The sequence below is a fragment of the Apus apus genome, chromosome Z (genome assembly GCF_020740795.1).
Source record: "Apus apus isolate bApuApu2 chromosome Z, bApuApu2.pri.cur, whole genome shotgun sequence".
NCBI classification, from domain to species: domain Eukaryota; kingdom Metazoa; phylum Chordata; class Aves; order Apodiformes; family Apodidae; genus Apus; species Apus apus.
This window is the reverse complement of record NC_067312.1, coordinates 71,944,316-71,958,759: the sequence shown is the minus strand read 5'-3', so window position 1 is coordinate 71,958,759 and position 14,444 is coordinate 71,944,316. Positions and strand designations below refer to the sequence as shown.

The 14,444-nt window shown below is 38.5% G+C and overlaps 1 protein-coding gene across 2 annotated transcripts in view; it reads left to right on the top strand.

Moving 5' to 3' along the window:
- The window catches only part of EDIL3 (EGF like repeats and discoidin domains 3), a 247,748-nt gene that overhangs the window by 189,886 nt on the left and 43,418 nt on the right, over window positions 1-14,444 (top strand). For both annotated transcript variants that reach the window (XM_051643225.1, XM_051643224.1), the window contains one exon: window positions 13,334-13,489. In XM_051643225.1, coding sequence (XP_051499185.1) covers window positions 13,334-13,489 — 156 coding nt within the window. The remainder of the gene's footprint in view (window positions 1-13,333; window positions 13,490-14,444) is intronic.

Here is a 14,444-nt window from a genome sequence, read left to right as displayed (position 1 = left end):
GTTTGATTAGTGTGAAATTAAATTATTATTTTTTTCCCAAGGTGAGTGTTTTGCCCAGGACCTTAATGGGTGAAGAACCCTCCTTGTCTTTTGTCTCGATCCATGAGCTTTGTCCTCCTCATCCCAGAGTGTGTGTGTGGGGAGCTGAATGAGCAGCCATGGGGCTGTTCCTTGGTTGTCGTGTTGGGCCCAAACCAGGACACTTCCTTAAGATTGCTTGTATGCACCATTCACTAAAAAGATATCTGAGGACTAAATAGTGTATTGATGTCTCCTTGCATATGATGTTTACATTTAAATAGTTTAATATCAGTGGCGTAAGATAAGAATTGTGCAGCATAGTGGTTAGGATGCTTGTTTCAGAGAATCTAAATTCTAGTTTCTCCTCCAGAAGCCATGCTAGTTATTTATTTACTGATTACTGAGAATGTTTGGTTTTGGGGTGTTTCAATTCTAAATATTTTGGAATATTGTTTCTGATAGGTAGAATGTATACTTTTATTTATGGCTTAGTAAAATGTGAAGTGTCTCACACACCACCTGCGGTTTCAATCCCATCTCTGTTGCTCACTCACATTTGGGGGGCTTGCAGTCCATAATACTGGCTTAGTTATTTGTGTGGCTGTGAATCTCACAAACCTAATGACAACTACAGAGAAAATGTACTTAGAATAGACTTCCTGAGGTCCATCGTTCTTATCACCAAGCAGGAATCAATAGAGTGTTGGGTTATTTTATCCAAAAAAGGCAAGGAAAAAAATTGGCAGCTTCCAAATCAAGAGCTTCCAAAGAGCAAGTATACACCAGGTGATAGCTATTTGCTAATAAAATGTTAAAACCCAAAATACACAGAGGTCTTGCAGAACATTCATTCAAACATCTGTTAGTAAGAGCTCTAAGCAGACTACCATCTGTCAAACCATTCATTTTGTCAAAGTTCATTTCCTCATTCATGAGTACTGTTGTATCAGCTTCCAAAAATACCTGTCAGCATAGATTAAATATTTAATATTACTTAATATAGTCCTTAGCTTAGTATAATGTGGCCAAGTGAACCTCATGAAATACAATCTCAGAGTCATCATGTAAGGTGACTCAAACTGGATAGGAAGACTTAATCTGCTAAGTTGAATGTTAAAAAAACTGTTAAAGGTCTGCATTTTTTTGTCAGTAATCTGAAATTTAACTTAATAGCTTAGGAGGATTTCTCTGGGAGATATTTACTAATGACAGTAAGTACATGAAAGCCCGTGTCAGGGGAGAACAGAAACTAATAACAGATGTGCAGTTGAATTATCTCAAAACTGTCCCACATAGGACCTTTGGACTGCAGGTAATAGAAGAGATCTCAGCTGGTCAAAGTCTACTGTAAATTCACTGACTTTAGTGAATTCAGTATCAATGTCTGCTAGCTGCAGATCTCCCACAACATCTATGCATCTAACTTACAGGCTAAAAATATAGTTTATATATTCAAAATAGACAAGAAAACAAAAGGACTGGGAGTATTTTTCTTAGCATAATCATCCAGAGACTCCCTTGTGTCCCAAAACATGGGATCTATTTGATACTATCTTCTATCTCCCAGTTTCAATCTTTATACACAAACACCCACACACAGAGGTATTCAAACTACTTTTGATTGAGGTTTTGGGTATGCAAAACCAGTCTGTTCAGAGTTTGCATCCCCATGGCAACAGAAACTTGTTTCTGTTATAAACACTATCCATAACATAGGATGTCAGCCTGCTTGCCAGCTTTCCTTAATTACTCCATGTAATATGGCTGAATGACTGACGTGGCAGTACTTTTAAAGGCATTGTTTCATGCATTTGCTACACCATCTATTTTGACTTAACGGTTCTTCACGTTTATCATCCTGATAGTAAAGGTAATCAAACCAGAAAGGGGTGGCACACTGAAATTAGCAAATGTGTGTCTGTCTGGCCTCTTGCACCAATAATATGTTGGCTGTGGAAATGCCCCATCATCTATGTGGTGGGTCACAAACTGATGGAGTAATGTGTGGGCATCATAGTCCTGCTGTGAGGAGGACAGTGCCTAAATCTGTAAGGTGATGCTACACTCTTGTGTGATAGTTAAGTCATTTTAAGCTGTAGCCACTCACTTTCAAAAGCAGCAAAGCAAAGATCCTGTCTTACAGTTACTTTCCTACTAGGCTTGACTTGGAGAAAATATTTGTTTGAAGTTACTTCATTGCAGCTAAGCCTCAGGATACAAGGTTCAAGAAAATAAGTAAAATTTCATACCAGAGAAGTACGTATATGCTGAGTTGACAATGTTTGTAGGTTGATATTTGTAGTTCATATGTGTGTGCTTTGCAGAAGTGCAGAGCAAGCTGCAGGGTGAAAACAGAGGCAGAGCCTTGGTATAGCTCCAGCTCTGGAGATGCAAGCGTACAGTCCATGGCTGCACCTCTGTATTTCTCTGCAATTTTACAGCTGTTGGGGAAAACCTATGGTTTTTCATAGACTGTTGAAAGCAGGGTACTCAGCACCATGAGAGTACAGCAGAAAAGAAAGGCTAAAGTAAACTCATACTCCTTGACCTCCCTTGGCAACAGTGACGTGTGCTTGTCATGTCAAATTGCAGTGATGGATCAATTCTGTGGATTGAAAATTAAGATTGTATTTTCCACTTGCACTCTTAAAACCTTCTTATTCCATCAGCGGTTCAGATAAAGAGACAGTGTTCAACCCTTGAGTCTTTCAGTGAGACTTTTCAGATCTTGAGGGGTTTTTCTTTGTCTATTGCACAACCAACCAACTTTTAATGTTTTTAATCTAATGTATTGCCTGTCAACTTTTGTAGAAGGAAAAAGTATTTTGAGGAAAAATGCAGAGATAATCAGAATTATTAGATGATACCACTGAAGGGTCACATTTTGTGTTTATATATCAGCTTTTTTTATCGATTGATTCATTTCAAGAGATACTAAGTGAAAACATCATGACTGTGTTGTGATTCAACCAATATTCAGCCAATTTCTTAAGGCTCAGGAGGGATTAATCATTGGAACCACCTTTCTGTTTTCTGTAATTGCATCTATGGGTGGAGTAATCATTTGAGTGGCATGATCTTTTCAGTAGTCACAAAGCCATCTGTCCAGTATGTGCTTATCAATCTACCTTTTTACTCCACTTGTGTCCATCTAAAAACATTTGCCTCTCTCCCTACACAACCAGTCTCATAGCAACTAACAGATTATTCTCAAAGATGACAGCAAGTGGGAAGGTTTGCTTTCACATTATCCTATTTTCCCATTTGTTTTTCTCCCACTGATTTTGTCATGACATGAACACATTCTCACAGTCGCCCTGATTATCAGCAGCATTACCAGATCAGTCAGAAGCCTTAGTTACAGCTGGGATTTCCATGTGCTTTCATTTCTCTATAAACTGACAAATAAAAGACTCTGCACAAGGTATTTGCAGGTACGTGGGAAGAGCAAAAGGATGGCATGCATGGTCAGCATGATAGGCAGCATGAAACCAGCTGCTCACTGGAAAAGAAAGCTTTCAGTAGCTGTACATGATAAGGATAATTTTGACCAAGGAAGAAAGATGATAAAGGTGTGTATTCTGTTAACTGTGTTTCATTATTGATCTACATTTCATTACTGGTTGAGAAAGGGTTGCTAAAGTGTGAGATCATGACAAGTGGCTACTGGTGGAGAGTCCGCAATCACAGATCAGCTGTGTCACTTGTTCTTCATGGACTTCTTGCAAAAAAATCCAGATGTGGTTTGACTTGTGAGATTTGCAGCATCTCCCAAGGCTAACATAGTCAAGATTACATGGGAAAGGACGTCTGCCCATTGCACAGCACATGATAGTGGTAGTCCTGTAGAACCACTATTCAGGTAAACTCCTCTGCTTCCTTTACAGTCATTATAATTTCTGTAGATAAGCTACATAAAAAGAAAGATAAGGGAGTGAACTATTGTTTGCGCACATTTCATAGCACTGTTACCACTTACTGGGTGTATTCTGGTGGAGGAAATCAGTAGCTTTAGTTTCCCCAGGTGTTAAAAATAGGCTGGGAATGTGTAATGATCACAAAACCCCAGTACGGATCTCAAAGTGCCAGGGTAGTTCCGTCTCCTGCATGATCACTGCTATTTCCATATTTGCTTTAGCTTCCATCTTTTAATGGATGTTTTTAATTCCAGGCTCAGCTTTAATATTCAAAGCTAAAGAAGATAATTTCTTCATCTGAGCAACAAACTTGTCATTTGCTAGCCCATTTCCTTCTTACCTACTATTTTTATCTGAGAAGATACATAGGACCTAGACAAAGCCCACTGAAGTCACAATAGGAATTCTTCACAGTTTTCCTTGTTGGGCTTCAGGGCCATTTGTTATCAGAGATTTTGCTAGGAGGGCATCTACCAAAATGCCTTAAAAACAAATGGAAAGGATGCATTAGAAGGCACCTCTGATATTTGCAATGGGCACATCAAGAGTTTTCCTATAATGTATATTCATGGTGATTTTAATATTATACCTTTCGAATTTGCTTGTTTTTCCCGAAGTGGGTTTTTATGTAGGATTAAAAGAAAAGTGCGCGTTTGTTCTGTAACCTGTTTGTCATCCTGTCTTTTAACCTCTATGAGCTATTGGTCAAAGCTATTTTATAAGTGAAAATAAATATAGATATGTTCTCTTGACATTTTTATGTACACGATCTTTGACTGATACTTTTAGAAGTATTTTATACATTTGATGGAATTCTTTCTGGGAGGAATTATCATGCCAAAGATGGGAGGAGTATTCTGAAGTTCGAGGTATATGAAGGAAGTAATAGAAACAGTGAACCATCTTAGTGTTCCTTAGCTAAACTTAAATTGCAGGTAGTTAATACCCAGTTAATCAATACTTCATAAATGAGGTGAAATTTTACAGGGCCATAAAACTCTGAACGATGGGAGATTGATTATGGGCCCCTTATTGAGGTGACTGTCCAAACATGCCTGTCTTTGGAGAATTTGTATGATCCAGTTAACAGCATTCATAACAATTACCTTTGGGAGTAAAATAATGACTTAAGAAGAAGAAACAGACCAAAAAAGTTTTTAGTCTGTCTAATTGTGTAAATTCTCTGAGGCATAAAGTCAAAGCTCTCAACAAAAGCCAAAATAAAGTGAATGCTTTTTGATAATACTCATACCATATGCTCCTCAGTATTAGTACTATGTGGGCCAAACAATCCTTTTGGTTATGTTTTCCACACAGCTAGGTTTTAACATATATTCTGGTGTTTTCACAGAATGGGAAATTTAATTAGCGAGCTGATTTGTGTCCCTGATTCAGCATTTCTAAGCTAACTAGAAGCTAATAAATAGTCTAATTGGTGGTAGCAAAGGCAGTAGGTTGCTTTTAGATGGTTGAGCTCTTAAGTGAGTGTAAGGAAGAACTGAGAGATGTTTGTTGCTACCTTACAGTGTGATAGACTGGCAAAGCACTCTGGAAACAACAGTATTGGGAAGGTGAGTTTGCTGAAGATTTCAAAGAAGCATTGTGAAGAGACTTTTCTGGATCTGCATCCATATAAGTGAAAGAAAAGGGGTCTGGGAACAGAAATAGCTGAGTATTTAATTGGTTTGCCTGCAAAGTAAAATCCCACAATCGTGTTAGGAATTATTATTTGTAAATTGCACTATAGCAAATGACCATGTCAGTTCTCCTAGATCATTACGATTGTAAGATAAAACATGTTGGCTTTTCTCCCTGTAATAAACCCCCTTCCAGAATGGCAGCAACATCTGGAGTGCTATTGTGCATAAATCACTGCGTTTCCTAATCTGGATGCTAGTTAAAACACATATCACTGCTGCTGTGCTGACTGCTCTAATGCCCTCAACTAAATCTGGAGCAGCTCTGCTGACAGTGCTGATTAGGAGAGTAACAAAAAGCCACAGACAGGCAAGATATATGAGCACCCTGCATCCAGGTGGTAGCAATGCTTTGCAACAGGGAAGATAATAGTAACTGACCTGCTGTGACCTTCCCAAACCTCATCACATGCCAAGTCCTGCTCTGCAGACTCTTGCTCTTTATGTGACAGTGCGGTGAAATCCTGATGTTCTGTTGTGTTCAGTGCTTCCAATGCTTGAAGATGAAAAAGGAAATGTGGGAGAGAGCTTTCAGGCCTGCTCAAATGTCCCAGTATCGAGGGAATTATGTCAGGTTACTCCTTTCCTGAGTTTATTGCAAACATTTCCACTGGCAAATGTCTCAGTTTTTCATCAGAAAGCGTTGCTGTGGATGCTTTCTATCTAGTTTTATCAGAATAATGACTTTAAAAAAAAAAAAAAAAGGCAAAACAATTAAATTTCAATCCTTCAAAAACTTATTAAATCAGCAGGGAAGGGTTGCTGTAATAAATCTTTAATTACCAGTGTAACTTTGATCCCTTATTCAACCCCATTTTTGTATGAGTAATAGCATTAGTAAAAATTCCCATGCTTGATGCTAGAAAATATGGAGAATTATTTATAGCATTGCTTTTTTATCTCATAGCTGAAACAGGTAAACACTACAGTTCTCCATAAACTGTATTTCTGTTTATGAATGAGGGCTCATGTAAAACTGCATTTACAGTCTCAAAGACTCAACGTTTTGTGAAGGCCTTAATCTGAGCACTTCTTGGAAGCTTGCTCTGAAGATATATTTCAGGCAAGCCTATTCTGTATGAATTGTTAGTGGTGTTATTGCTAATAGTGCAATAACAAATGAGGGAAATATGGTTATGTATTCTGACCAGGAGCATCACATATGGTGTCTTCCTAAACTCACTTCATCTTGTCAATCTTCTTCTCTTCTGCATACAATAATGCAGATGAAACAGATGAAAGTGATTTATTTATTTATTTATACATTTATTTTTTTTGTCAAGTACATAGCTTCTGCACACTGAATATACTAATACTTTATCTCAGATTGATGTGGAATAGGAACTTCTTCCACAGGTGCTGTCCCTGATCTGTGCTGTTCTGTTACATTGATGTGACTGTGACTTAATCTTTTTCCCACAATTCTAAGGTTTCTTATGCATGCTGAGAAGTTATTTTTGGTCTTTGTTTTGTGAAGTCCTTTGGATTGCTTACTGAATATCCTCCTGTTTTTATGGGAAAAAAGCTCGAAATGGTTCACTCCGGTCTTATGGTCCTGTATTTGCTCACACCTAAAAGTGAACTGGCCCATACACCAAGCAGATTTGCAGGATTTGTTATGAATTGCCTTAGAAAATTATGTACTCTACAGTTTACAGGAACTTGTAAAATTACCTTGCTCATATTGCCATCTTCTCTTTTGAAAATACTCCCTTTAATTTGCTTTATTTTCATTCTTATTTTGATTTTTTCAATTTCCAGTAAAAACTTAATTGTCTACATCCTAATCAGTGTGGGCAGCTAAATGATGTAGCATCCTACAACAGATTTGTGTGAGTCATTGCAGTCAAAAACATTCGTACACCAGTGAAGATTTTTTAATAGATTATTACTCCTACAGAATTAGTGCTGAGAGCAGGCAACTTGGCATGCTGGTTACTTTTTTCCCCCTCTGTTGAAAGAGGCCATGACTCTTACAACCTGCTGTGATGATAAAAGTGTTCTAATCATGGAGTCAGGGTGATTGCGTTAGTTGAAAGGAACAAGGTTAAAAGACATTTCAAGGACTGCTGGGAAGTTTTTAAACTGATTGAGTTGGTTTTATTCCCCAGCACCTGAAGCATACGCTGCACTCAAGGGAGTATGCCTCAAGTGATTTTCTTTTTACTTAGTTCTGGCTATATGACACAGTATAGAAGGCACTGACTGACTGGCAGTACATGAATTCAGCCTTCAACAGTGAATATACATCACTGCCTCTGAGGTATTATGTCTTGTCCCTTGGCACTGTCTGTTGACTGGAGCTGACTGCCATGCCTGTGCTCTAGCTGAGCTTCCCACAGTATCAGCACAGTGACTTTGTGTTGTCCACCATATGTTGTGTAGATATTTTTATTGTAGCATCAGGTTTAAATGAATTGATGTCAGGCTACTGGCTTGCTTTTGTATGCAGGTTTTAACATTCATCATTTATTCTAGCCCCAGAACTCTACCTCATTGAAATGCAAACCTGTTTAATGCAGATTCCATTACTAATAGATGTTGACCATCACCCTACCCAAGTTTCATAAAATACTTCATGCTAGGAGGATGTAGGGCAATAGGCAACATTTGGCAGCTTGTGAACACCGCTGCCAAGTCCCTGACTTTTTGGGCAAATTAGGTCCCATGGAAGTTGCTGGGCCCAGGACCCCTCTCAGAACTGAGACTGAACATAGCTTTACAGACAGGGTCTGTGTAAAGTTGGAATCAGTTACTGTCAAAATAACCTTAAAATTAATTAGGGCTAGTAGAACTGATCAATGGCTTTTTTCTTAAAAAGTTTCCTTAAACTTCTATGCAAGTATCTTCTTCTTACAAGGTATTTACCATGCATTGATACTTAAATTACTGGGGTAAATCCCTCAGAATACTATTGATCTTCTATCATCCTTGATTTTTTCCAGTTGATCTAGGTAACAAGATGTCCTTTATAACTGAATAAGTGATTACCTTTTTTAAAGATATGTCTTACATTCGTGTTTTTATCCTGCTGACTTTCACCTCTTTGTTTTAAAACACAGTCACCCATGTAATTAGAATATATAACATTCTGTCCTACATGTGAATCCAGAAAGCAGAGCTTCTTAAACTTTTACTTTACAATTGCCACAGAAAAATATCCTTGGAAATGCTTTTAGTGCTCAAAGAGCTAGTTCACATTTCACACTGGGAACTTTGTTTCCTACTGAAGTGCATTGAGTAAGACAGATTTCAGCACCCGCTTCCTTATAGTCATTACAGAGTTGTAATATTTTGAGTTTGCTAAGCTCTGACTTGAAAAATTTAAAACAGGTAGAAGAACCCAGACACAGTGGGCCAATTAATTCCTGGTGGATCCATATGTGCTAAAAGGAGCTACTGCAGGTGTGACATTATGCCCATGGGGATTTTGTATGTAAGAAAGCTGGAGAGATTTGAAAGTGGATTTTTTTCCCTTTTCATTTCTTACAAACATTGACAGAATACGCAGACTTAATTACAAAACACTTGATCATGTTTTTATTTCCTGTGTTACTTCAAGCTCAGTACTGCTTAAAGCCAAAGCACGGAGTCAAGTTACCGAATCACAGTCACAGAATTGTCATGGTTGGAAAGGACCTCCAAGATCACCAACTCCAACCATCAAAACAAAAAAAAACCAAGCACAAACAAACACACACACTCCACCAAAAAACAGCAGCAACAACAAAAGTCAGAACAACAACAAAACCAACAAAACAAACAAAAACCCCTACCACCTCTGCCACTAGAGCATGCCCTGAAGTGCCTCATCTACACGTTTCTTGAATACATCCAAGGATGGTGACTCCACCACCTCCCTAGGCAGCCTGTTCCAGTGCCTGACCACTCTTTCAGTATAGAAATTCTTCCTAATATCCAATCTAAATCTTCCCTGCTGCAACTTCAGGACATTTCCTCTAGTGCAGTCATTATTCCCTTGGGAGAACAGGCCAAGATCCACCTCCCTACAGCCTCCTTTCATGTAGTTGTAGGGGGCAATGAAGTCTCTTCTGAGCCTCCTTTTCTCCAGACTAAACATCCCCAGTTCCCTCAGCCGCATTCTTCCAACTCTTCACCAGCTTGGTATCTCTGGACACGCCCCATCACCTCAGCATCCTTCCTGTAGCGAGGGGTCCAGAATTGAACACAGTACTTGAGGTGCAGCCTCACCAGTGCCTAGTACAGGGGCACAATCACTTCCCTAGTCCTGTTGGCCACACTATTCCTGATGCAGGCCAGGATGGCCTTCTTGGTCCTTTTCAGCTGAGCATTGTTGGAGGCCTGTGGCCAGTGGTGTTCCCCAGGGATCAGTACTGAGTCCAGTTTTGTTCAATATCTTCATCAGTTAACTGGATGAGTGGATAGGGTGTACCCTCAGCAAATTCACTGATGATACCCCACTGGGAGGGGTGGCTGGCACACCACACGGCTGTGCTGCCATCCAGCAAGATCTCATCCAGCAAGAGAGCTGGGAAAAGGTGAACATCATTAAGTTCAATAATGGCAAGTGTAGAGTCTTGCAGGACTGGAGGAATTCCTGGAGGAATAACACTAGGTACCAGTACAGATTAGGAGTTGTCCTGCTGGAAAGCAGCTCCATGGATAATGACCCTGGAGTCCAAGTGGACAGTAAGTTATCCATGGGACAGCAATGTGCCCTTGTGGCCAAGAGGGCCAGTGGTATCCTGGGGTGCATTTAGAAAAGTATGTCCAGCAGGTTGAGGGAGGTTCTCCTCCCCCTCTGCTCTGCCCTGGTGAGACCAGACCTGGAGTACTGTATCCAGTATTGGGCTCCCTAATTCAAGAGAGACAGCATCTACTGGGGAGAGTCCAATGGAGAGCTAGGAGGATGATTAAGGGACTTGAACATCTCTCCTATGAAGAAAGGCTGAGAGAACTGGGGCTGTTTAGTCTTGAAAAGACCTCAGTCAAGGGGATCTTACTGATGTCTATAAATATTTGAAGGATGAGTGTCAAGAGGAAGGGGTCAGTCTCTGTTTAGTGGTGCCCAGTAATAGGACAAAGAACAATGGGTATAAACTAGAACATAGGAAGTTCCACCTCAACACAAGGAGAAACTTCTTTACAGTGAGGATGATGGAGCACTAGAACAGGCTGCTCAGAGAGGTTGTAGAGTCTCCTTCTCTGAACACTTTCAAGAACCCTCCTGGGTGTGTTTCCTGTGTCACCTGACCTAGGTGGCCCTTCTTTGGCAAGGGGGTTGAACTAGATGATCTCTAGAGGTCCCTTCCAACCCCTAACATTCAATGATTCTCTGAAAGCTCAGTTTGTGACTCAGAGTATGGATTCTGATTAAGAAGGACTCTAAAATGAAAGATTCTACCTGTTAAATCAGAGAAGTAAATAAAATTGTATAGCTTATGCTTAAAGAAATCCAGATATGGGTATAGAGCAGGCTGGTGTAGGGCAGAACAAAGGCAGAATTTTATCTCCTGAAACTGAAAGAATGCAGACTGAACAGTACATGTATTAAATGAGTGTTTAAAAATCAGATTGTTTTTATTTTGGAGTAAATCTGAAGGAATATTAGTTATATGCATAACTGGATCAAAGAAAATCTATTTGCTGTTGCACTATATCTTACTTTTCCCAAACAGTAAAGTGTGAAGATGCTTAGTCAGTATGTGTAAAAGGTTGGATTCTGTTTAGCTGTCCTTTTTAATTTGGTTTTGAAGATGGTGTTCACTTATTTTTTTAACAATTTTGTAAATATCTAAGCTTTTTTTTTACTTGTCTGTTTATTAATATTCTTAAATTCCATATAAAGAATTAAATCTACAGGAAAGAATTCCAGAAACCTTTGTCCTTCTGGTTACTTTTCTATGTTAACTATATTTTAAAATGTGTCTGGAGGCTGATGGTAGTCTCTGGAGCTATCCTCTTACGATGATCGTGTGTCTTTTTTTTCCTTTGGGAAATCTGGAATGGAGAAGAATAATATTTCCCAAGGCTGTAAAAATGCCAGAATCTCTTCTAGTTTATACCTGTCTAAATTTCATGTGCAAGTCCATTCTCCCCATTGCAATTGCAAGTGTTCAGAGTTTTCCTGGTATATGTAAGGAAAACTATGTAAAAAAAAATCTCATCTTTTATGTGCAGTTTTTTCTGTCTCAATAGGTCTAAACCTCGAAAAACCCCCAGTATTATTCTGAAGGTGGTTGAGTGCTTATTAATTACTTGCAGGAAGAAGTATGGTAAAACTACACTAAAATTTTGTTTGCCTCAGGAAGAAAAATGTCAGAATCCCAACTATCTGAGATAAGCAGCAGAGAAATAGCTAGACCACTAAAAAAAAAATCAACACTAAGGTCTGTCTTTCTCCACTTTCCCATGGTGTACACGGTAAGATATTGAAACACTGAAGTTCGATCACCTTACAACCTTTATAGAAGCTAGATTACATTACCAAGTAAGAGAAAATACTGAGAGCAGACTGTAAAGGGTAAAGGGGTTAAAGTATTTTACAGCTGATAACTGATCCATCTCTGACTCCCCATATTCCTGTGCTGGGGCTGCTGTCCCAAATAGTAGGGGCATGCACTGGGTCAGCTCCACTAATCAGGGAACAGAGGTAAGGTTCATTTGGAGGAAGCAAGTGCTCATGTGGTTTAATATATTATTTACATTGTTCCGGTTGTTTGCTCTCTATTATTTCCATTCATTTATTTTTATCGCATGTCTGGCTGTGCCTTCACGCAGTTTTCACAGTATGACAGCTCTTTGTTAAGCTTCATTGGGTGCAAAAGTTACACTCTTCAGCTGCCTACCAGCAAGAGGGTTGTAGGACACTTGCTTCATGGTTGACTTCATGGTCGGGATAAGGCTGACAATGCCAGCGTTGTTAGATTTGAATATCATCTTTTGAATTTTGTGGCAATATATTTACATTTTGTGGCTCTCGCATATTGTAGATGGATAAAGAAGGCAAAATTAAGGTTGTCTGAGTATTGTTGAACTTTCTGTACATCTTCGTTTGTACTTCAAAGTGTCAGCTCAGACAAGTACACAGGGAACATTCATACCCAGTAATAGCCACTGATATTTTGCAGTTGAGTGTTTTGGGATTAGCATTTCAACCATGATCTTTAGACATACGAATTTTCAGTGAGAACCAAGGAAAGGTCTTTTTAATAGAACATCCATGTATTTTTATTTTCACAAAGAAATTTAACTTGAACTTAACTTAGGCTGTTTTGTATGGAATTGCAAATTGGCTTCTAATAGAGCAGAAGATTCACCCTTTGGTAAATCATCACAATGCTGCATTTTTAGGAAGGAAATACGTATCAGTAATCCTATACCAATAATGCACTATATGCTAGTAATGCACCAGCAATATCCTGTATGTCAATACTATGTATTTATATGTGTTTCCATATACACATGAAGATCTAAGCATAGTACAGGCTTTTGTTTCAAGATTTTTCATTTCTTTAGGTGCATATGTACATAACATTAATTAAAGAAATAATTTTTCAGTTGTAAATATAGTAAATTAAATGCTATGGCTATGTGTTTTCCCTTTCTCTTTTTTTTAAAAATAAAAATAAATAAATAAATAAAACAAATCTGGAGTCAGAGTTTCAGAGTTGTGTCCCTCAAATGGTTAATAATAACATTGTACTGTTATTTCAGATAAACCTGCAGAAGAAAATGCGGGTCACTGGAGTTATAACTCAAGGTGCCAAGAGGATTGGAAGTCCAGAATATGTAAAATCTTACAAAATTGCATACAGTAATGATGGGAAGTCATGGACAATGTACAAAGTAAAAGGCACAAATGAAGATATGGTAAGATTAAGTAATTTGTATATGAATACATCTTGAGGTTTAGCTGCCTTGAGAGGTCTGAAGTATCTTTAGTAAATAAGCATTATTGCCTGACAGTATTATATAGGTCACTTTGTTATTACTTTTCCCTGAAAAACACGCCATCACTTTCTATCTACTAAGGATTTCTTATGCTTTAATTGATGATGGTATAAATACTGTGTCCCAAGGCTAGAATAATGCTGTTTATTACACTTAACTGATTTTCATTTTAATTAGTTTACAAGTAATTACTCATTACTCTGTTTTCAATTTGGTTTTATTACATTAGCAGATCAGTGTTAACCCTTAAAAGCATAGAACCCATTGATCAATGCTAATCTCTTTACTGCACAAACAGTATCATCCAGTGGGAAGTATGTATTTACAGTTTATTGTTTCCACTTATTTTTTATAGAGTTGTGCATACCAAGCAGCAAAAATCCCTTTACTCTGTAAGTTAAGATAGAACTAAGGCACTTTGCAGCATTAGACATAATTTCTCTATTAGGAAGTTAAAATGCTGTGTGGAGAGGTATATGATGAGGGAAGAAAGCAAAGTATGACTGTATCTGCTTAGAGTGAGGAGTGAACAGAAGAATGCTTACAGGTTTATTTCAGCTCCCCCTGCCACCAATGGGAGGGCTACAGTGTGTTTTACTGGGAGTACAGGGGAAAAAAATAAATGTCAATCAGCATAACTAATTTCAGGGTAAATTGAATTGGGAGTATTTAATGCACTAATTAGAACAGAAGACATGCTTTAGTTGCATTAGTAACTTCAGTTTCTAGGACTAACAAGATCTAGGTCCTGATTCAGCTCAAGTGGCAAACACGTGGCAATACAAGCCAGTGGCAGTCTGTCTTGCTTAAAAACGTGTATGTTGGGCACTAGAAGTGATAAAACAGCTGCTGTTTGGGGAAAGCATGCAGAGAA